The sequence below is a fragment of the Acinonyx jubatus genome, chromosome A2, assembly GCF_027475565.1.
Source record: "Acinonyx jubatus isolate Ajub_Pintada_27869175 chromosome A2, VMU_Ajub_asm_v1.0, whole genome shotgun sequence".
Taxonomy (NCBI): Eukaryota; Metazoa; Chordata; class Mammalia; order Carnivora; family Felidae; genus Acinonyx; species Acinonyx jubatus.
The window spans coordinates 139535591-139560061 of NC_069383.1; the positions used below are offsets into that span (position 1 = coordinate 139535591).

At 40.6% G+C, this 24471-nt stretch overlaps 1 protein-coding gene across 4 annotated transcripts in view; it reads left to right on the forward strand.

Annotated features, from left to right (window-relative positions):
* The window catches only part of CFAP20DC (CFAP20 domain containing), a 230910-nt gene extending 214986 nt beyond the window's left edge, over nt 1-15924 (forward strand). For 3 of the 4 annotated variants that reach the window (XM_027039112.2, XM_027039106.2, XM_015065269.3), the window contains 2 exons: nt 3234-3328; nt 15347-15924. In XM_027039112.2, the coding sequence (XP_026894913.2) occupies nt 3234-3328; nt 15347-15465 (214 nt within the window). In that variant the 3' untranslated portion in view covers nt 15466-15924. Of the gene's footprint in view, nt 1-3233; nt 3329-7449; nt 8372-15346 lie in introns of those variants that run through there. The other variant, XM_053219150.1, reaches the window with a different exon arrangement.
* Nucleotides 15925-24471: the final 8547 nt, after the last annotated feature.

The window sequence follows — 24471 nt, forward strand, 5'->3', positions numbered from 1 at the left end:
GGAGAGTGTGATGAAATACATGATGGTATAGTCATGCATGGAGTACTACACAGCTGTGAAAAAGAATGTGCTTTCTGTGAGCTGGGATCAGTGATTTCCAGGTTGTATTTTAAGTTGAAAAAATCAAAGTTCAAGAGTCATTATAATATGCTACCTTCTGCATTAGACGTGTAGCTGCTTATTTTTTGCAAAAAGATACATAGAAAGCAGATACCAGAACTAATGAAATGGATTTCTTATACAGGGGTGAGTGAGGATGGCATAGAAGTGATGAGGGGGTGGTAACAGTCTAGGAGGCATGGGGGAAATGTAACTTTTACCTGAATATGACTTTCTGCATATTTTGACTTTGAACTGTTAACATTTTACATACTCAACAACAACAAAAATAATAAAAATCAGTTAATGGAGAAAAAATGCCTAAAATGTAGTACAAACACAAGTGGATGAGTCTAGCTATATTTAAAACAAATAATACAACCACGCTGAAAAGGAGGGGGAAAAGAACTAACCCAAGTAAATTTAGAACATAGTATTTTGACTAAGGGATAAAAAGAAACCTAAATAGAGAACTCTAGAGAGTAGGTTTGGGGTTTTGTTTTGTTTGCCTAGCAATTCTGAAACTACTTTTGGTATGTCCTATAGTTTAGAAAATAAGTAAATTTATTGAGGATAATGGGAGCCATGTACCTCACCATCAAAAAGAGTTACAACTATGGCAAGAGGAGAGATGAGAATGAATCTGTGATGTTGTGTTAGTGTTGGAGAAATGAGCCTATAGTTATAGACCAGGTATCATCAGACTTTTTCTGTAGAGGGCCAAATAACAAATACTTAACCTCTGTCATTGTACCACAAAAGCAGCCATAGACAATACATAAAAAGCAAACATGGCTTTATTCCAATAAAATTTTATTTTTAGACACTGATATTGAGTTTTATATAATGATCATATGTCATGAAACAATACTGTTTTAATTTTCCAACCACTTAAAAATGTAAAGGCCATTCTTATTTTGTATAGCCTTGTATGAAAACAGGCAGTAAGCCAGACTTTGCCCATGGGCCATAGTTTGCCAGACCCTGTTTAGATAGAGAAATGATAGATAGATAGATAGATAGATAGATAGATAGATAGATAGCAAATTGATAAAGTGTTTAAATGGGGGAATCTGGAGGAAGGATATATTGGAGTTCTTTACACTCTTCTTGCAAAGAAGTATTCTTTGTATTTCTTACAGAAAAGCTGTAAATCTGAAATTATTTTAAAACAATCAAAAAAAATCACACAAGGAAGAACTCTGTACTTTTCATAGCTACTTCTGAGAAGGAAAAATACTAATCAAATAACTTGCCTAAGAAGTGAATGTCTTGCCTTTTATAATAGTCACACAACCCTCATCTACATTTTCCCCATGTCCATGGTCCATGAGTAGGAGCTACTGTTGCCAGTGCAGAGTGTCTTCTGATTTGTCACTGGGGATGTCATCACATGATAACATTATTGTTTGTTGTTGTTCATCCTTGCTCTCCAACACTCTTACTGAGTAATGAGGTCACTGGAGCTGGTAATTTGTATGTGACCTTGTAATTTTCCATAATGTAGGAGTTTTTGGTCTACTGTAATGAAATGGACTAAATAAAAGGTGCTTATCAGAAAATGCCCCATTAGCTTGGAAGTCTGTGACAAATCCTTTCTGATGTCCTTAATGTGTTATTATGAAATTCAATTATACACTGTGTTCACCTTATTTCACTAGCCATAATCTAGTGATAGCTAAGGTGAGAAGTGTCTTAAAATACTACAAATAGGAATTGGGTAATTTTTACATTGAGATACTTTTTTTACTAGAAGAGTGAAGGGCTTTCATGAAAAACTTCTCCTGTAGAGACTTGTAACCATTCTACCATCTTGGGTTTAATTCCAACAAAATCCAATTCCTCCTACCATGGTTTATCATTGTAGGTAAAGCCGTGCTATGATTTTCATCAATAATGAAGACAATGGTGGTCATAGCTGAAATTTATTGAATGTGATTCTATACCCAGATCCATGCCAAATTTTTTTCATCCTTTTTTTTTTCATTTAATCCTAACATAAAACTCCAAGGTACTATTATTACTCCTCTTTAGAAAAGAGGCTTATGATGTTAAGTGGCTTGGCCGTGTTCTCGGCGTGAGGAAACATGGAGCTGAGATTGGCCTGGAGAGCCAGTGCTCTTAGTTACTGTTGGGACTGTCTCCCATTGTAGGTAAAGACAGTAGGCAATACAGAAATTTAGAAAGACATTGTTTAGTCATGAGGACATGCTCCTCTTGAGACGAATAAGGTAAAACGTACAGATGCAAGGTGAACAATAAGGTAAATAAAATCAGTGCAAGCAGTAGAGCTCACGTTGGAACATCCTTCACATTCCCTTCCTGCTCCCTTCCCCTGAAGAAGCTGTGTCGAGTTTAGAGAGGAGAGAGGCTTGAAGTAGAACACACACTGACTTGCACCCTCTGGAGGTCACCCACGTGCATCACACACATGCAGCTACCTCCTAGGGGGACCTGGAGGACTGGAAAAGAAAGAGGGAGGAAGGGGAGTAAAGAATGTTGGGAAACGAGGTTGGTTGGCAGTTGGAGGCAGAAAGATGGAATGTAGGAGGGGCTTTCTGGAGTGGTTTTTGCCCCCATTCTTAGTGGGAGAACTGAAGGAACGGGTCACTCAGGGACCCAGCTCCCCTCACTGTTCCTGCTTTTGCCCTCTGCTGCTCTAAGGCACTTAGTGAATGCCTGCGGACCCCACCATTGTGGCTGGTTTCTGACCGCTCCAAGACCACCTTCTGTTTTGGAATGTTGTCATGGAGTGACATGAGACTTTGCTAGGCTTCCTTAGGGTCATAAGGAGCTTTGTCTTTGCCGCATTTCTTCTGAGTCACTGAAATAACTTTCTTATATGAGAGGGATTGTGTACCGTGTGAGAGCCACAATGATAATCTTTCAAGAGGAGTAGTTGTCGTTAGTTGATGTATATGTGGAACAACTAGTTAGTTCAGTGGTTGACATTATATTACTCGATTACAGAACTGAATATTAACTTCTAGACATTTTGTCCTTCTGAAATATGAAAGAAGGAAAAAAATGTTTCTTTGTGGAAGCCCCAGGAAATTAAAACTCCAGGGGAAAGATGAAACTTACATGTGAAATTGTAGACCTGTTGTTTATTTACTTTCTTCTTTTCTTTCTAGGGACTGGTTAAATATGTTGAGCCCACCAATTGTTCCTCCTAGTCAGCAGCCAACAGAACAGCATCTGGATTCTTCTGGAAGCTTGAGTGTTCAAGGTAGGAATATGAAAAATGCTATACATAAAAAAATTAAAATAGTTAACTACAAATAGAGAAAATCAGTCACTTTGAGATGCCACTGTTTTTATTAAATGCTAACCATTTAGGCTTGCACCCCCAAAATGAGGTAGCCTGTGCTTTCATTTTATAGGATGATAAGTCCTTTGGTATCAAATTGACCTTCATCTGGGTTCCAGCTCTACCAATTTCTGCTGTGTGACATGTATGACTTTTGGTTACTTCATTTGTTTGTTTGTTTTTTTAATTTAATTATTTATTTTTTGAGAGAGCAAGCAGGGGAAGGGCAGAGAGAAGGAGACAGAGGATCTGAAGTGGGCTCTGCCCTGACAGCAGAGAGCCCAATGCAGGGCTCGAACCCACAAACTGCAAGTTCACAATCTGAGCCGAAGTCAGACACTCAACCGACTGAGCCACCCAGGCACCCCTCGGTTAACACATTTGTAAAATTAGACTGATAATGATGTCCACCTGAAAGCTTTTCATGAAGATTCACTAAGGCATACTGTACACGAAGCATTTAGAATAGCACTACCAAATATTAGCTGTTCATATTATTATAAAGCAGATCTGATACTCCCACATCACTAGATACATGTTTTCACTAATACAGGGCTACTTGTCTTTAAAGATAAGGCTGGCACAGAGTTATAACAAGTAGCAATGGAAGAATGGGAAGGAAGCAGGAGTGAAGATTTGCCTTGGGTTCCCTTTGTTGGCCAGAGTCCTAGAAATGAGTCATTAGTTTTTGGTTGTGAGCAGGGAACATGATTGTCAGGAGTGCATAGAGAAGGAAGGGAAAAGAATCTTTGGTGGGAACAGAGGGCTTGAGATGGAAGGGGTAGAGAGAGTCTAACGTACATAGCTGCAGTGGCAAATACCCTCAGAGTGGGGCTCCCTGAGATGGTTTTCAGAGTTGAATTTTGAAGATGGAACGCTACATCTGAGGTTAAAAATAATAATAATAATAATAATAATAAAGGAACTGAAGCCAATATAAACTGCTCCAACAAAGGTGCCACATTTTTCCCCCTAACTGCCCCAGGGAGAAAGGGGAGCATCCCATTTTTCTTCAGGTATGGAGAATTCAGAGTGAGAGCTCATACATCTGAAGCGTACATTTTGGCTGCCCAAGGGATGGAGATGTCTCCATGATTTACTGTCTGAAATAAATTATGCCCCCCAAATTGGGAATCTTTTTAGAGATGTACATTTATAATTACTTATGACAGAAAAACAGAATCTCAGCTGTCAGAAGGAGACCTTGCCATGAGAGAACAAATAATATGTTATGTTAAGTGTCCTAAATAAACCACAGGAACAGAGAGCATGGTCCTTGAGCAAAGGCACCCAAGATATATATTAGTGATAAGTAGCTGAAAGGAGGTCTTAAAGTCACCATTGCAAAGTGACGTTTTGACAGCCAGGAGCTCAGTCATGTTGAAGGTAAAGAGAACTTCCATCGAGGGCAAATTAACAAATTAAATTCAGAGGGCTATAGAAATGTTCCAGCCAATGTTAACCAGATCTGGCCCCCCTCCTGCCTGACAGCCTAGGTTTTTATCAGCTGTCCCTTTTCCCTTTTCTGATATGCCTGAATGGTTTGTAGCTAATTAATAGCATCAAAAATTAGTGTTTCCTATTTGGTTAATCTTTACATGTTATTGGCTTAGTTTTAGACAACATATCAATATGCCAAGATAGCGTTCTTAGAAAGAGAGAAAAATAAGGGTTTCGAGTATCCAGTTGGTAACATCGGAAGGAAAAGTGAGACGTGGCTGTGGGCAGTCCAGGCTTCTTCCTGGGCTTCTGTTGCATAAGGGCATTAATTTAGGGCCATCTGTCAGATGCTGTGCTAAGTTGTAACATCTAGCTGTCACAGCAACACTGTGAGGAAGGCACTGCTTTTGTGCGTGTGTAATTGTTGCTCTTTTACAGCTGAGAGAACTGAGGTACAGAGTTCTTGAATACCTTGTTCCAGGGTCACACAATGAGTCATTGGCAGAGCTGGGGTTTGAGTCCAAACAGCCCAGCCCCAGAGCCCAACCACTGTTTTTATAATTTTTTTTTTTAATTTTGAACCAAGTACCTAGATTACCTACTTCAAAAATAATATACATAAAATCAGGAATTGAAATTTTCTATTCAGAGTTCCTCATCTACGGGGAAAAAAAAAAATCTCAAGGGCTAAGTAGCTAAGTTCTTTTTTTTTTTTAATTTTTTTTAAAAATTTATTTATTTATTTTTAGAGAGAAAGACAGCACTAGCAAGGTAGGGGCAGAGAGAGAGAGAATCCCAAGCAGGCTCCACACTGTCAGAGCAGAGCCTGATGCAGGGCTTGAACTCACAAACTCTGAGTTCATGACCTGAGCCAAAATCAGAGTTGGCTGATAACCCAGGTGCCCCAGCTAAGTTCTTTAAAGGGGAAAAAAAAAAAAAAGCAGACCTCTGGTTCCCTGTTTCAGCCCTGAACCTGCCTACCCCTCCCATCCATGCTTGTCAAAAATGACTAGTGGCCACATTTTCCCAGTGGGAGTAGAGGCTGAGGGGCAACGTTGCTGTGAGACCAGATCTAAGGGACTGAGGTGCTGACTGAGAGACAAGATCACCCGATTGCTGAGCTGGCAGGCCTGGGTGTTGGCTTGTCACCCACCTTCTTAAAGGCCCTTCTAGACAATCTTATCTAAGTAGGTCAATCTCCCTTCACCTTGTTATATTTACTTGGTGCCCTTCTCACAGTTTGTAATTCGTGGTTTGTTTACTTGTTTAATGTCTTTTTTTGCTATGTAGCCTGTGAGTTTTTAAAAGCAGAGACTTTGTCAGTTTGCTTACTCCTGGATCCCAAGTACCCTACACATTTTCTGTTGATTATTAGATACTCTGTAAATGTTTGTTAGTAGGAAGACAGGAAGGGAGAAAGGGGAGAAAAGAGAGAGAGAAATGTTCTTCAACTCATCATTTTTTATACCAACCTTGGGGGGAAAACATGAGTCATCCATTGAAATCTTACTTTCAGTTTTCCCCCATTCCAATTTTTTAGTATCTTAGGTATATTTCTAACAATTCAACAGTGGGAGCATTGAACCTACACCCATGCATTTGAGCAACTAAAAACGGTCACCTTATGCAGTGGCTCTTAAACTTTATTGTTCAGGCAGTGAGAACTTTTCTTTCAAATGAATTCCATATGAAATGCCAACATATAAAAGAGATGAAACCAGAATTGGTCTGGCTAAAGGGGGCAGTTAGGGACCCAGAACCCTGCCCTGGGGCTCCAATGAATCAGCTAAAAACCCTGATGCAGTCCACCGACCTCTGTTTGACCTTGTGGAAGGTCGAGTGCCCACTCAGAGCCCCAGCTAGGATTAGGACCCAGGCTTCTTCCACATCCATGCCTTTCTGCAGAACCTGTGAAGGTGGTTTTGGGGGCTGGCTTACAGGGAAGGGCGATCTTCCGTCTTCAGATGTCTAGTATGAAAGTCATAACAGCTAATATTTATTTCACCTTCCTGTGACCCACACCTGCCAGTGCCTTTTAATTCACATAATAGCCTACTGAGGTGTAGCTACTGTCATTGCCCATCTTTTACACAAGGACACTGGGGTTTAGAGCCAGGAAGTGATGTGCTGACCCCCCACAGCTCCATCACAAGTGGAGAAGCTGAGATGTATCTGTAGAGCTAGAGAGCTAGAGGCATAACTGTAGATGAACAGCAGAGAACGATGGCCTGACTAACACATGGCCCTAAGAAATGTTGCCACACAAAAGTAAGTGCGTGTTTTAACCTTAAAAACAAAAGAGCAAGTGTTTTGCCAGCAAAATGAGTTTTTTTAGAAATAGCAGAGGCATGGCAATTCAGGACACGCAAGCTATGGCGAAGCATAGCCAAGCCTGGAGAACAAAGGAGAGGAACCATACTTGGTAGAGAAAAAGGAGGGAGTTGGGAGAGGCTGCTTTGAAGGAAAGTCTTTGCGAGTCTAAAAGTCTAAAGCAAGGGTTCAGGGTAGCAATGGTTTCTCTTTGGCTAGACTCTTGCTCATCAAGGAGAAAATCTTTCTTCCTTCTGCTGGGGCAGTAAAGTGAACTTCTTTCTGCCCAGGCATGCGGTGTCAGCTGCCATAGAAAGCTTTTGATGAGCACCTCCCCTTCTGGGCTTCCTGACTCCGTTTCAGGTGAGGTCTCCCTGCACTGATTTCCACGCATGCCTTATATTTGGCCTCCGAGTCTCTCCTTTATTCGGTACAAGTTTGTGTCACACCCGCAGTTTCTGCTCAGATAGAACACCTCAAGTGCATAAATGCCACCTTAAAGTACACAGCCCGTCTGCCAGCAGAGCCAGCCAGCAGGCAGGAACAGCATCGCATTCTGCACCAGTCGACTGGAGGGAGAGATGGGCAGCTCTCCATACTTCCTCCTGGGCCGAGACACACTTGCTGAATGTCAATTACCATGGCACTCGAGCCCTTAACACTTAACCAAAAATGTGTTTTCCTGGAGTGCGTGTGAAATGTAAAAATGGGAAGTTACGATTTCAGAACTTACTCAAGAGAACTACCAAACTGACCTTTGGAAAATAAAGCAGACTTTGCTCGAAGAATAGTTGTCAATTTGTTTTTGACATTTGTTCCTTTACAGATATGACCCTTAAATTATTCATGCTTACCAGCTCCAAAACAGAATAGTAATGACCTCTCTCGTCGGGCTTGCAAAACCTCTTCTGCCGTTTACATAGATTTTGAGTAAGAAAGACATTCAGAAGTGCTTTTCGAGTTGCCGGAGTCTCATAAAAATAACATCCTTGTGCCTTTTTTATGGCAAGGCCACATAGGATATTCCTTTATGAACACTGGTTAATCCCCCATGAGACATAAATAGGCAACGGATGCTCATTTTATAGGTATAATATCCAAATCACTAGTCAAGAATTTAGAAAACCCTCATGGTTCCCTGAAGCTAACCAGAGAGAGGGGAATCTGGCCGTCTGCTCCGGGTGCAACAAGGGAGTCTTTCCAGAATCTTATTTCCTGCAGCACAATTATTCGACATTCACCTAATACTCCAAGTCTAAAAGCAGTCTTCTAACATCTGTTTTATTAGTGATCATACAGACATTATGCCTCATGGAACAACCATTGGTATCCCCAAGGGCTTGGCTTGGCACCTAGGACACAGTAAATGCTACATAAATATTTGATGAGTTGTGAATGCATGAATCATGGGAAACAGAAGGATGATTTGGTCTACTCTTTGGATCTTCCTTGTATCTTCAGGATTTATTTAAGGTGCATAGGAGACTTTCCCCCGAAAACCAGTATTGGTAATGTAAAAGTAATAATGTGCCTGCCAGTGTCGAGTTTTCCTGTGTTACCTCACGATGACTTCTCCCTACATTCCCAGGTGTGGGGCTATGTTATGTCCCACCCTGTACAGGTGGAATTAAGGTCGCTGCCTAGGTCACAAACCCACTGAGTGTGGAGTTGGACTCTGACCCAAGCCTGTCTGACCAGGCGATTTGCACCCTGAACCCCCATGCTGCTGTAGGACTGCAGAATTCCCTTTAGGTTAGTAAGAACCATACGACTGAAATGTCCACTGCAATGTTTTACCTGTAGGAAGTTCTCTTTCTTGAAGCTTTCTGGATAAAATAGTATTCTCTTCAGTACTCTCCTTAGACCCATAGCATCCCCACCTCAATGCTCAGCTTGTATAATGAATTCATTAGTATTTATGACATTCTTGCGTCCAGAGTCCCCACCCCTTCCCCTGTTAGGCAAGTAGTTAGTTGCCTTTTGTTCTCAGATTAACCTTGGGGATGGAAGATATTTTCTCTTATGCAGCTATCAGGATCCCAGGGGTGTCTTTTCTGCACAGAGGAGGTTGGGGGCAGAGGGTGGGAGAATGGTGATCAACACCCTTACTAGCACAAAGATATGCCTTCTTTTTGGAGTCCTAGAAGTGAGCCTTATAGTAGAATACTAAACACATTGCTGGTGTCTGAAGCTCTCTCTATTATTCCAGAACCATCCCTACCTACTTATTCTCCAGATGCACCCCAGACGGTGTCCTGGTCCAGGACTTCAGCTTCCCTTGCTGGAACTGGGATACATTTTCCCCCAGATGCAGTGTTGCTGCCTTGCCTGAAATCCGGCCATTGAGATACTGTGAGCTCTGTAGGCTTCAAAGCTCAATAGTCTGGCTAGGGACCCCCTGGGGGTATAGTAAAATGCATTCAGAGTTGTAAGCCACATATTTCCAAGCAGCACAATGGTTTTGTAGGTTTTTTCCCAGCTTTATTGAGATAAAATTAACATGTAATGTTGTGTAAGTTTAAGATGTATCACTGTGTAAGTTTAACTCCATGATTTGATATACAAGCACAATTGAGTCACTGCACATTCACAAGTAGAGACTACCTGTAAAGAACGAAACTGCAGTAATTCCCAGTTAATCAACCAAACCCTCCAACATGTTGCTTTAAAAGGCATTTTCCATGTAAAATATAGGTACTGGTTTCTGCAAAAGGGCTTGACCTACTTATTTCCCCAATGAAACCTGAACTGTAATCGTAGCATGTTAGTTGCCTTCCAAGAAACAATATAGGTTTCTAAGAAAGTCCCTTTTCGTCCTTTTTATCCCATTGTCAGTCATTTATCTTTCTCCCATCTGAGGACATATTTTTGCTGAAAACCAAAATTCAGCAGCTCACTGTCGACTTTCTCAGTACAAGTTAATTTAGCCCTACTGTGAGAGGCATTGGTGGAAGAGTTTCTAAGTACCTGGTGCTCTGCAGGATCTTATCTAAAATGTCATCTTCGTTGATCCTAAGGCTGACTGTTTGGAATGGAGATCCCTCCCCATTGAATTGTTTAAACAATAGTGTATTGGTATGCACATAAAAATACAGTCAATCAGTTCTCAAGATCTATAAGAGAGAAAATGCATTTAATTTTTTTTTTTTTTAATTCTGGATGGCAACGTCAGAAAATCGAAAATCAGGTGCAGTGTCTTGATTCAGAGATTTTAAATCTCATAAACTGATGTCACATCATTGGTTTTCAAGCTTGAAGACTTAGCCTCTGCATATAGGTTTTCTATTATCTGTGGTTAAAATGCAATAAATGTAGATAATTAAGCATTTATGTTAATAGACTTTCAAAAGGTGAATTGGAGGGATTGTTTGCCTGAGCTGATCTAACAGAGGGGAGGGCAGCTAATACTGCTGCATTTGGTCTGGCTCCGTTGGTTTTTCTTCTGTTATTGCTGTTAACCAATTTCAAAGTGGATGAAGCTGGAAGTTTGTAAATAGATTATTATCTGAAAGGCAATTTTACTTCACTGGAAATGACTTTATTATGTGGTGAAGAGTAAAAATGTAATTTGGACCCCTGTCCAGATGCTCTTAGTCTGGTAGCAGAGAATGGTTTTATTTGTTAATTTGTCCTTTTACAGTTTCTGTAGCCAGTCTTTAAATAGAGCAATTTAGCATTTGGGGGGAAAAACAAACCCTGCACCATCCAAGAATATAATTGAAAATTACCCCATATCCATGCACAATAATTACCTTTCAAAACACTTCCCATTGCTTGACATCATAGTGGTAATTGCTTAATGATATTATAATTCCATTACGTAGGGATTACAATGGCTCAAAATGATGTAAATTGGAGGCTTTGAAAATTAAGTTATAATGAAAACAAAACCCTTTATGCAAGTTTAAAGCACTTACTTCAATGTAAAATTATACATAATGTCACCCAATTTTTGCACGAGTGTCATTGTTGGTACAGTTTTAAAATTCATCCATTTGAAGCTTTAGTACTAAAAACCACAAAAACCCGCTTTAGTCCGTGGTCATAACGCATGAGGTTCCAGCTCTACAGTGATATGTATTGGAACGAATGCATTTATATAGCCGTTATTGCTTCAGTCTGGATGCATTATGTAGCAAAACCCCTACTAATGAATTAGATCCACCTCGGTCCCTTTGCAGTTGGTGATAAAGACCCATGGCCCATTACAACTGTTATTTTCATCTTTGAAAGATTCCTGACTGGTCGTAAAATGTATTGAGTTTTCTAACTTAATAGCGCCAGCTTAAAATTTTATCTTTTTGGAAAGTACCAGCCCAGAGTGTGCTAAGCAATTAGATGACGTGCCGGAGGTCAGAATTTCCCTCAGTGTGTGGATGGAGTCTAAACAAAGCATCAGACAGCAGACCCCTGAGATATGTTGACTCATGATCATTTACCTCAGTGATAGGTGGTTTTAACATTACACTGGATGGAAAAATTAGTTTTACTTTTTGAAAAATACATGATTTTTGGTGTAAGAACTCTTTTTATCTTAAGATGAATTTATTATAATGTACTTTGTAAAACTAGTTGGGGGCTTTGTGTTTTGTTCAAATCCACTATCTTTTTTTCTTTTGGTAGTAAAAAATCAAACAGGTGCAGTTTGGGGGTAGGAAATAAGATGTAAGCGAGCATACCCCTCTTGTGTCTAACTCATGTATCTTACATTTTTCATGATGACAGTTGTAACAACATTTATTGAGTATTCACTATGTGTGCGGAGAGCAACTGAGTATCTTACTTAGTTCCCCTAGGTACTGTCCCAGGCAGTATTACTGTCCTTATGTAGGGGAAAGCTAAGGCTCAAAGTGCTGAATTTTCCCAGTGTCCCACAGCTGTGAAGTGGTAGAAATGGGATTTGGATCCAGGTCTGTCTGACTCCATTATCCAAATGTCATACTGCCCCTCTCTATGAAGCCTTTTCTTAGGACTTTAACCTTTATCAATGTTCCTGTTCTGACTGACTAAAAAAATGTACAGCCTATACTTCATGATTTATTTCAATATTGTCATTATCCTTAACAGTAATAATAATGATCATTTATTGAACAACTACTATGTGCCCTGGGCTATGCATATTATCTAGTGTCCAGTTTAGCCTTCCACAAAATCCTATGAAATAGGCCTTGTTATTCCCATTTGATAAATGAGGGAATGAGGATCCAGTGAGGCAAAGTAGCCTGTGAGTGCCCTAAAGTCAATTCGGGCAGTCAACAGCAAATCTCCCATCCGTCCCATCTGCCAGTCCTAAGGCCCCTGGTGCTCTTGGCCACTCTGCAGTTGCAACTTCCAGTTACCCCATCACTAATCTTCAGTAGCTACTTTTGTTTCATGTGTGAATGTCCCATCCACACCTTGACATGGTACAGACTGTATAGATGTCATCACATAGCAGGCACACATTAGTTACTCATTGGTTCTGTTCTCTGAAGTAGCCCAAACAAGAAAGGGATGATGGATTGAATATCTGAAGGTAAAGGACATGCACATCCTCCTTTTGATGTGCAGAAGTGACCTAAAGGGGGTCGTCTTCCATGAGAAACTTGAAAAGCATTCCCAATCTCTCCTACTTAGATGGAGAAAGAAGGTGGAGGCAGGACCCTGGGGACCACTCTTAAGGTAACAATAGAAAGTAAAGGAAAAGCAGCCTGCCTTCTCTGATTTCCTGTTCTTAATTAGAAACCATGCAGGGCGCTCAGGTCAGCTACCACCATTAACGTGGCCATTAGCACAGTGCTGTCATACTTCAAGGACATAAGCCACTATAGCAAAGAGTCCCAGAAACTCATCAAAGGCACCACAGGATCATTGGATCTGGTCCCACCCTGTGCACAATAAAATCTCACACAAATGGCCGCCTCGGTCCCTGCTTCACCCTCTCCAGGATCCACATTCCACTTCCCGGTCAGCTCTATAGTGTGGAAAATTCTTCCTTCTGCTGAGCCAAAATCTGGCTCCTAGTAACTTGCCCCCCTTGATCCTCTTGTTTCCTTCTGGAACCCCACAGAATCTTCTTAACTTCTCTCTCACTTACCGCCTTTTATCTACTTGAAGCCAGACAGGCTGCTGTAACCTCAGGCTTTGTCTTTTCCAGACGAAATAAGCCCAGATCTTGCCTCTGCCCTCCCACATGGACTCTCTTATCTTTGTGATTTTTGAAATATGAGAGATGAAATTTCTTTTGTTTCCAAACCTGAGGTTTTCAAATGGAGGACACATTTACAATTTTTTTACTCTCTTCCATGTTTAAATTCCCATAATGTAATAGCTTCCATTGAATGTGGCCACATCACCTTCTTAACAAAAGCATGGTGCCCATATGGCAGAAAGAAGATGGAACTGAGAGTCTGGAAGCCCAAGTTCATCCCTGACTCTGCCTCTGACTCACCAAGTGACCTTGGATGAGCTGGTGAACTCTGCAGACCCGGCTTCCCTTGTCCTTCAGATGGACACATTAACTTCTATTTCATTGGATCCAGAGCTTCTGCGAGGGCAAGTGCTTTCTTGGCCATGGAGGGCTCCACCAGTTGAGATGTTAGCAAGCAAGGCAGAGGTCCTCATTCCTCCCAGGTAGCTCCACATTTTACTCCACTGCTGGCACCATCTGCGTAAGGAGTCGGCTGATTCCGTGTTTTGCCCAAGACAATGCACACTCCGTGAGAACAGGGCCTGCTTCTTAGACTGCCTCATCCCCAGCACCTCGTTCAGTGCCTGATGCAGGGACGATCATGTTATGTGTCTTTGGATGGTCAGAGGAATGGCTGCCGTAGAGTCTCAAACCCCCACTCCACCACCTGGGCCCCGCTCCTTGGGACTTAACTCCAGTTTGTCACTGCCCCGACAGCATCCATGCACCAGCTTGGTCTGATTTTGGCTGCAAAAGATGGAGTCCCACCACCTTCTCGTACTCTGGGCGGTGACACTTACTAGCACAGACTTTGTTTTCACAGTCATGCATTCATCCTTTCCCAAAACATCCAGTATTGACTGAGCCTCCATTACATGCCAGCCCTGCCCCTTCTGAAACTAACCCTGGTGAGCTCACAGCCCAAAGACTGGGTTTTCTCTGGTCCTGAGGAGCTTGTGCTAAGGAAGAGAGAGGAGTGCTGTCCTACTCACCTCTCCTCCCTGAGCCTGCTCGGATCCTCTCCAGCTCAGGGAGGTCTTGCCTCCGACTTCTGGGCTCTCATTACATGGTTTTCAGAAGCACTCGGGGGGGCACTCACTTGCTGGTGATAGCATCAAGTGTACAAGTACCTAGCACAACACTGGCACATATAAGGTGCTCAGGAAGCATCTTAGTAAAACAGCCTTTTTTTTTTTTTTCATTCCATGCCATGTGTTGGAAACCAACCAAACCTGCTACTATAACAGGCAGCAGTGGGGCACCTGGGTGGCTCAGTCGGTTGAGCGTCTGGCTTTGGTTCAGGTCATGATTTCACAGTTCGTGAATTCAAGGCCCACGTGGGGCTCATTGCTGTCAGCGCAGAGCCCACTTTGGACCCTTTGTCTCCCTTCTCTCTGCTACTTTCCCACTTGTGCTCTCTCTCTTTCTCAAAAATAAACATTTAAAAAATAATAATAAAGAACAGGAGTTCCTCCAAACCATCTAATTGGCTGTCACAAGGGACGAACGTGAAGCCATGTCCTTGTGACCAGCAAACTTGAAAGACCTTCCTACCACTAATAAAATTACTCATCACCCGACAATTTTCCATATGTGTTCCATACTAAACAACATTATCACTTTAATTCAGGCTTATTTGGTAGCATTTTTAGGGTGCATCCACACAGCTCTGGCCCATGATGAAGTCTGGAACTGTCACCCCCAAGTCTTGACTCCCACCCATATATCCCTGATCCCTTTAGTCCCTCAGCCCTGCCGCTTTCTTGTCTCCCTCCCCGCCAGTTCTCCACGCTCAACTTTTCTTGTCCTTCACAGAGAAGCTGGTCAGTCTCACGCTGCAGTACTGAGTCCACAGGCCTGCAGTGCACTCCCACGGTTCAGGCCTTGCCATTCTGCCCACAGAAAGAGCATCTCCCGGGAGGGATGGAGGTTCCCTCCTCCTGGCCCTTCTGCCCTTTCAGTTCAGGAATTTCTGTCCATGCAGGCAGCTAACGTGTCTGTGGTTCCCGTCCCCATAGGTGAAGAAGATCCGAGCGTGGAAGTGGAAGAGGACGAGGAAGTGCTGACTCTGCTCTATGACCCCTGTCTGAACTGTTACTTTGATCCCCAGACAGGGAAGTACTATGAGCTGGTGTGAGGCCTCCCTCCAGAGCCAAGATCCCCCAGCCTGCCTGGCGAGCAGGAGAGCGCTTGTGACTCAGCTGCGTGGGCACCACAGAGCCTGGCAGGCCCATGGAAACCAAAGTAACTGAGAGAAATAAAGTTATTCTGTAAATAACGTTCAACGTTAAGGATGCCTACGCTTTTGTTGTAGATGCGTGTGATCTTTTTGTCAGCGAAGCAATTAATACAGAGACAAGATTTTAGGACTTCGAATTGGTTCCTGTTTGTTCGTTCTCATCCTACATAGGATTTTTTTTTATCTCCTATAATCGTATGGAAACAAATTAAGAGCTATTAATTCAAAATTTTTGCAGTGTTAATCTGTAAATGATGGCTTGATACACAGAAAATGTATTCTTGTTTAAAAGATATATGGGTACCTTTTGTTTTATTACCTATTTGTATTAAAAATAAAGTATGATGGTCTTTTAAACTGCCTCCTTTTATTTACCTTGCATTTTTACCAGAATATTCCAAGATAATGTTTACCCTTCCCTTAGACTCTTAGAAGAGGAAACACTGTGCACTGGTCAGATTTTATGATCACATAAAGGTTCATCCAGAGTTTGCCAAAGATCACAACATTGTTAATCACGTAAGCTGCCTAGCTCTGTGCTGTGCTTTTTCTAAAAAATGTTTTTACCAATGATCTCTGAATTCTAATAATACTCAAATCTAGCTCCATGGATCCAGATTTAAGAAGCCATCCATTTGAACACCCTACACACCTCACTGCTTCTGCGACTTGGCCTGGAGAAATGGAGGAAGCGATCACTATAACTTTACTTGCTGCGCCACAAGGCAAAAATCACGTGCTTCCTGAATTTGAGGAGATGGCCTCGAATTGTGTGCCAAGTATATTAATACTAAGCACAAGGAAGTACTTATATTAGCTGGAATATTTTGTTATTTAATAAAGATTTTTTAATAAAGAAGAGTACCATTGGAAATGAAAAATTATTGGTGTACAATTGGATTTAATGGCAGTACTATAATTTCATTTAATGTTGCTTGATAGAGGAAATAAGAGCTCTTTATTCAGGAATAGATTCGGGCTCCTGTTCGAAGGATCATACATTATTTAAAACCATGTTTCTGTTTGATAAGCTTTTAATCCTATTGTTCACAAAGTATACCTTTGTTATGAATTTTTCTCCAAGATGTTCATACTTACAAAATGCAAACAAATAACTGAGGCTTCAGAAAGCATACAAGATGATAAAATAGTTCGGCTATCTTGGTTATGACCTTGAAGATTGGAGAACCTGGAGAGCATTGATCCTGCTTTAGCCAGTTTCAAGACCATCCGCATAAATGGAGTCAATTAAAGGTCTGTGCCAGTTAAGACTTGTAGTTACAAATATCGAAAACACCATGAACTAACAATACTTAAGGATGCAAGAGTGCCTCATGAACCCCAAAACAGAATGCTACAAACCTCCATATTGATTTGAGCTACGACCTAAAAATCTGTGTTGGGATTCTTAAATTGCAAGCACCTTTGATCTCAGAATATAGAGACTTGCTGGTCAGGCCCCAGGAGGCACAGGAATCCGGGCAGCTCCAGGGATCCTATAGTAGGAGCTAACCATTTCTCCCAACAATGGTCACAAAAATGGCAGTGCAGCTTTTTTTTGCCCTGAGTCTCTGCTCCAGGAGCAAGAGGCTAGTAGGCTTGTCTTGTCAGTTATCCCCAGGACCACATGGAATAGGAATGAGAGGCCCCTAAAGAAGAAGGCATTGTTAACAAAATTAGGAGGGATGTCAACCAAGCAAAAACAACAGATGTCTACTTTGGGAGTCTAGAAGCATTGCCTCTGACTTGTTTGCAAAACGAATTCTCTCTCCCCATAATTCTAAGCTACTGTTCACCTTCCAGAACATTCAGCCATTCCACAGCACATACATCCATCCACAAAGAAATATGAACTCTGCATTTCAATTCAAAAATCCCAGACTTGGTTATTAAAGTTGCCTGTTTGGTCCAATGGCCACCAGAACCCTCTGGTGTGGATGGAGAGAGGAAGGCAGCTAAAGAGTTTCTCATGAACCAAGTGGACACTCCAAAATGTATCTACCACAAACTGTTAGTATCCAATTTTTACATTTTATTTGTCCTTTTTTAAAGGAGCAGCTTCATTTCTGTTGAGGTGGGTTTTATGCTCCAGAAAAGTTGAAGAGTTGAAAAATAAAAACAGATGGGCTTCATGCTGCCAATTTTGAACCAAAATGGTACAGCCAGTTAACTTGGAAATTCACTGACTGGACTATACTGCTTCACTGGTCATCAAATTTTGCTACACATTAGAATCTCCTGGGAAGTTTATAAAAATTTTGAGGCCTCACCACCACCAGTGAGTCTGATTTGATTGGTCACAAGTGCAACCTGGGCATTGGAAATTTTTAAAGCCTCCCCTGGCAAGTCTAATGTGTCATAATGCTTGAGAAGATCAGATCCAGCATGAAGAGAGGGCGGAAGTTTTGCCTGATGGCAGACGTATCGATGGGGAAGAATCCATTAATTTCCATTTTCAAGACCTTGATCTCTACCTTTCTAATCAAATGTGTACTGAGCATTATATCTGAAAATGACTATTACAAAGGGATCCTGAGAAAACAGTTTTATTCACTATGAAAATACATCCTAAGATAATTTGATATAAGTTTGGGGACTGACTCAGTTTGTTTCATATAATTTGGGATGCAACTTGCAAGCGACTTTAAGTCTTCAGTCTCTAAATTATTATTTAATTACAGAGCCCAGGTAATGAGAATTATGGAAAAACAACAGTCAGCTAATAACTGGCATCAGATCGATGATTTAGCTTCCCTGGTGATGATAACGTCTCTCTCCAATTAATTTTATTTTATTTTATTTTATATTAAAGGAAAACACTGGCATATCCAAATGCATAGACACTTTTGCATAATAATTTGCCCTGTTGTATTTCTCCATATTTTTAGATTAGCTTCATTTTAAATCAGTCATTTCAATCACATCTTGATTTTTTTTGAAGAGCAAACTGTGCTTAATAACCAAGAATAGTGCAATCACAGATTGTACAACCTGAAGGACGATTAATTAAAAGAACTAATTTTAAATTTGCCCTTTGGCTTTAATTAAAGATTGAGCTGCTAAAAGTCTCTGGACTGGTTGGTTTTTTTGGGGGGGGAGATGGGGGTGGAAACTGTTGAATGACAGTGAGTACAGTACTAAAACTAGCTTTAGCCCAGGTTGTCCTGTGACTCTTAACCTTCAATCACAACACCCAGAATAAGAAGGAATAGGAATCATCTATCCACATATGGTTGTACTATAGGATTTCTATTTCATACATGGTTCCTTTTGCATTCCAGAAAAGTTGGTCATGGAGAGAATCCAAGCAAATCCTATCTTCTCTTTTTCTCCCATTATAATAGTTGAGGTAGAATCATCTAATTGGGCCTAGATAGAATAATCAAGATTATTTCCTTATTTTTTTTAATGTTTATTTTTTTTATTTTTTGAGAGAGAGTGAGAGAGCACAGCAGGAGAGAAGAGGGACAGAAAGAGAGAGAGAGAGAGAGTGAGACTCCCAAGCTGACTCCACACTGTCAGTGCAGATCCCAGCACTGTGGGACTTGAACTCACGAAACTGCAAGATCGTGATCTGAGCCAAAATCAAGAGTTGGACGCTTAACAGACTGTGCCATCCAGGCGCCCTGAGATGATTTCTTTAAACTCTGATTTTATGATGGAGAGAAGTGAGACTCAGATTGAGAAGTTAATTATCCAGAGACAGTTGCAGAAGGGAGAATGGAATCTATGACTCCTCACTTCCAACCCAATTCTATTTCCACCCTGAGAGAATTAAGATGAGGATTCAAATGACAGAGTGAGATGAACATCACAGACTATACAGTGGGTCCTAGTGCTCTCTGGCAACCGAAGCTTGCGCTCTCTGGTCTCATCTCTTTTGCTCTGTGCAGATCCTTTCTTCCCTCCATTGTCAGCCTTTATACTTCAAGGATCAGCATTTCCCAAAGTGTGTTTCAAGAAATAAATTCCATTCAATGTTAATAAACTTTATGGGCTTGAGGAAGAAGCCCATGGTCAAACACTGTTGGATAATACTATCCAATGCTAAAGAAGCAGAAATGGTCATTTGTCTTAACTGGAGAAGTTCTCAATGGCTTTAATAAATTAACATGCAGGGGGAATGTCCAAGGAGTAGAATAGGTAGCACTTCTCAAATTTCTTTGTCCTCAGAACCCTTTTGCGATAGAGTATCTGAAGAGGTTTATCTACCCACAGAACCTCCTTTGTGAAATGCTGCAAAAGATCACCTCTCCACCTCTCCACCTCTCCAGGCCTGTGAGCCCTGACCTCCAACACAACGCCCAGAAATGTGTCTCCCAGAGTTGGTGGGTTGGTTGGTAGAGTGTGTGTGTGTTGTTTGGTGGTAGCAGTGGGTTTTTTGTTTTTTGTTTCTGTTTTGCGCCGATATTTCATACAGATCCCTGACCACACTATAGGATTTTTTTTTTATTTTAAAAATTTCTTAATGTTTATTTATTTTTGAGAGAGACAGAGCAAGAGTGGGGGAGAGGCAAAGAGAGACACACACAGAACCCCAAGCAGGCTCTGTGCTGTCAGCACAGACGCGGGGCTTGAACCCACGAACGGTGAGATCATTACCTGAGCCAAAGTCAGACACTTAACCAACTGAGCCATCCAGGCACCCCACACAATAGGATTATTCTTGATACTCACTTTTTATCTAAAACAAGGTATGCTGACGCCTGAACTTTGTTTAAGTCAGAAACTTTGGTCACCTAAGATGAAGAAATTTTCTTTCTCATGTTTTAAATTATACAAAGTTATAACCATAGGTAATACAGTTAACTTACAACAAAGGCTAAATCTAAGTTAAAGTCCATTCATCATGAATATTGGAGCTCTACATCTTAATGAATATTTTGGTTCTGGTTTGTGTGGCTTTAATATAATTTAAAATCACATTAAGTCAAAATAATTTGACTTATAAGAATTAAATAACCAATAAACACTGGCCAAGATAGCACTAATTTTTACTGATGACATATTCTTCTGTAGTTAATCACCTGTAACTCTGTGAAGCATTACAGAAGTGAAGTGTGGGAAATGGTATTGATTGGTTTTCATCAGCCCAACTTATCATTGTCAATGTTGGTGCTGAACCTGGCAAGATTTAAGCATATAAACTTGATCCTAATAGTAATAAGTATTGCCAATGTTTTAGTCTCTACATCAGAAAACATTATCTTTATTTGCTGTAAAGGATACTTGCAAAAGCATGGTAGTGGTGGGGAGGGTGCCCCTGAGACCTTAATCACTGAGCTAAGCCAAATCATCTAGGCATATCTGGCTTAAGAAGTCCAGGAGGGAAATCACTCTTTGTTTATTTCTGATAATATGCCATTCTGAAATATAATTTCTATTAATGATGGAGTTTTAATAATCTATAAATAAATCATGAGATGGGATTAAACCATTTCCAGTTTTGCTTTACAGCTTCCTAAACTCAAGATTATCTTAATTAAAATCAATCAAAATTTCGCCCTCTGGTTTTCCTACTACATGCAAAAGTGCTTCATACATTTCAAACCCTGGAAACTTACAAACCTCTTAGCCAAGTCAGTTGAAAAGAGCTTTTCTTTTCTTTTAAAACCTTTTGACTGGTAAAAGAAATTCATAGCCTCTTCTTGTGGGCTAATTCTAGTAAGCAGAATGTCTTTTCACCCCTAATTCTTGTCTTTTCTTTGACTTCTGATATCTAAATATTTCTAAAATTCATCTAGGTACCTAGGTCTGCACAATATACTTATAACCCCTTTGAATTCATTTATATCAAAAGGTTTTAATCCTTTAGATCAGGTACTTTTCAAGAACATCTGCCATTATCAAAATAAATTTGATTTAAGAAAAAAAAAAAAAACATGGCTTCTTTTGCTGGCTAAATGTAAGGATCCACCAATGCTTCACTGTCCAGATAAACAAAAAAAGAATTCCAGAGATTCCGGTTACAATTTGCTCTGATCAGCATATGCAGCTCCCTGTTAATGTCTACAGCCTTAATTTCAAAGGGATATCACTGACTGCATTCTCATAATTTCTGAGATCCCTTTCCATGTTTGGCCAATTGACGATTTCAGGCTTATCTGAAAACTCAACCATCTGCACATTGCATCATCTTGGGAGTAGGAAAAATGCTCTGCCTGGGTCCAGCCCCAGAGATTCCTACCTCCCTGACCTGGGTTGTGACCCAGGCATGGCAGTGTTTCAGAGAAGTCAAGGCTGAGACCCTCTGGCCTAACCCATTCTCATTTCTTGTTTTTACCTCTCCTCTTTACTTCCTGTGGTGCCAGAATGAGCAGTTTGAAGATTCCCAAGGGCATGTGGTGTCAGTGACATTCAACAGTTTCAATCAACAAACTAACCATCACTTGATGGATTTCATCTGTGGGCAATCCAATAATCTTCTAACAACTTGCTTTAGCCTCATGTGGTTGATGACCCCTAGAATGGAAAATATAGCTTGTTTTGTTTTGCTTTCTTCACTCTGACTAGTATACATTTCAAGCTAAACCCCTCATTCTCTTTCCTGGCTCAGATTATATCTTATGTTAATGAATGTATCTGGGTTCCAGTTTCCAAATCAAAGGAAGAATGTCGAGTGACTATGTGTGATTGGAGCCTCTGCCTTAGGCTATTGAATTACATGTGTGCGTATGTCTGAGTGTGTATTTTATAACTACAATCCATCAGTTCACAAAACCATTCAGGAATTGGTATCATTAAGTTAAATACTGTGAAGAAGTTTTGGAGTCTTTCCATTTATAGTAGCTCCTAGTGAGTCAGATGTATTTTTCTTTCATATAAAAATAGCAATTTTTCCCAATCTGAGCAAAGATGTAGAGCAGTGGTTTTCCACTCTCCTATGTATATGGCATATCTTTAAATATGAGACTACAGGAGAAGCCCTGGGAATTTAAAGATGTGCTTATATCTCTCCCTTAAGAGTCATACATCTTTTGTAAGGTCTGTTTGTGTACACAGCCTTGAATGGGAGGTATTTTGTGCTATGAAGGAATTAAGACAATTGCTGTTTCATGGAGTGATATGTGCAGAACAGAGAGGGAGAGAAGAGGAAGGGATGAGGGTCAAGAAACCAGAACGCCTCCTATCAAGTCAGAGATGGGACTTGGAAGACTCTAGACCCTCTGCCCAAAGATCTTTGCAGAATGTGAATGGGATGAAACTATGGGTTAATTTTGGGGGTTGTTTTTTTTATTTATTTTTTAATTTTTTAAATTTTTTTTGAATCTTAAAGGACAATTTGACCCTAGCAATTGGGAAAACATAGAGACATACAAGAGGCAAATAAATGAGGTACCTCAGGGGCACCTAGGTGGTGGCTCAGTTAGGTGTCGACTGTTGATTTTGGTTCAGGTTACCTCATGGTTCATGGGATCAAGCCCTACGTCAGGGGAGCCCAGTGTCTGCTTGGGATTCTCTTTCTCTTCTGTCTCTCTGTCTCTCTCTCTCTCTCTGCCTCTACTCAGCTCGTGTACATACGTGCACTCTCTCTGTCTCAAAATAAATAAATGAACTTTAATAGATAGATAGATAGATAGATAGATAGATAAGGTACCTATGAAAAAGCACTTAATACAAAGTGAGCACTCAGTAAATGTTTGCTGTTGTGATTACTATTTATGCCTGGGCCTGGTGAACAACGGGTTCTCAGATTTGGATCTCTGGTGATATGCATGGCTATGGTGTTATTCCTGACAATGTGAATGGTACATATATACTTTCAGGTACGTAAGCTAGAATTTTGTATGTTGTTACAAGACTACATTTAAAAAAAAATGTTTTATCAGTACTCTGAAAGAACAGGAGCATTAGCTTCATGCAATAAGCCATAAAGAAGACTAATTTCCTAAGAATTGGGGGAAATTCTTAGCACTGACACTCATTACAGATTTTTTAGGTTCATTTATTTATTTTGAGGGAGGCAGGGGCAGAGAGGGAGAAAGAGAGAGAGAAAATCCCAAGCAGGCTCCATGCTGTCAGTGCAGAGAGCGATACAGGGCTGGATCCCACCAACTGTGAGATCATGACCTGAGCCAAAATCAAGGGTCAGACGCTTGACCAACTGAGCCACCCACACACCCCAACACTGATTACAGATTTAACGCCTGGGGTACGTACCTGTCATTGGAAAATGGACACTCCAGCAAGTCTTCAAACCTGTATTTATTCAATATCTGTAATAACTTGGGTCTGACCCATATGGTTGCAATAATTGACTCTCCTATGAATTTCTGGAGTCTTCCTCCTCCCAAATCAACAGCTCCTTTCCAAAATAAAGATTTCACAAATGATCAATTCCAAGCCAAGCAGCTCCTGTATGTTAAAGGTTTTTACTTTTATTCATCATGGTATAGATTATTCCAAGCAGTCTTTCTAACTCTCTCATTTTACCTATTAATACATCTTGTATCTTGAGACATATGAAAAGCATTTGAAATAATTAAACTATATTTGTTTAAATAGAGTCTGTAATCCAGATTTTATATAATTTCAGTCTGGCATTCTTCTCCTTAGGCTACATTAATGAAGTTTTTCTAATATTTGAGTGAATTATGTGAAGAAATTACAGAAATATTCACTCCAGCTTTTCCTTTCATTGCTATTTGGAAAGTCAGCCATCATCTCTCTCTCCCCACATTTCTGTCTAGAACTTTATCACAAATTATAGACACAGAACAGTCCACCAAAGAAATATCAACTTCTTCAAAACCCAGTTTCCCATCCTTTTGATGACATTTGCTGCCTTCAACCATGGAGAAGAAAAGGGAAATTCACACCCCCCCACCATTGGTGGCTGTTTTCACCATGGCTTTCATGCCATGTTGGGTGTTAGAAACCCATTAGCGAGAGAAGCCATTTTCC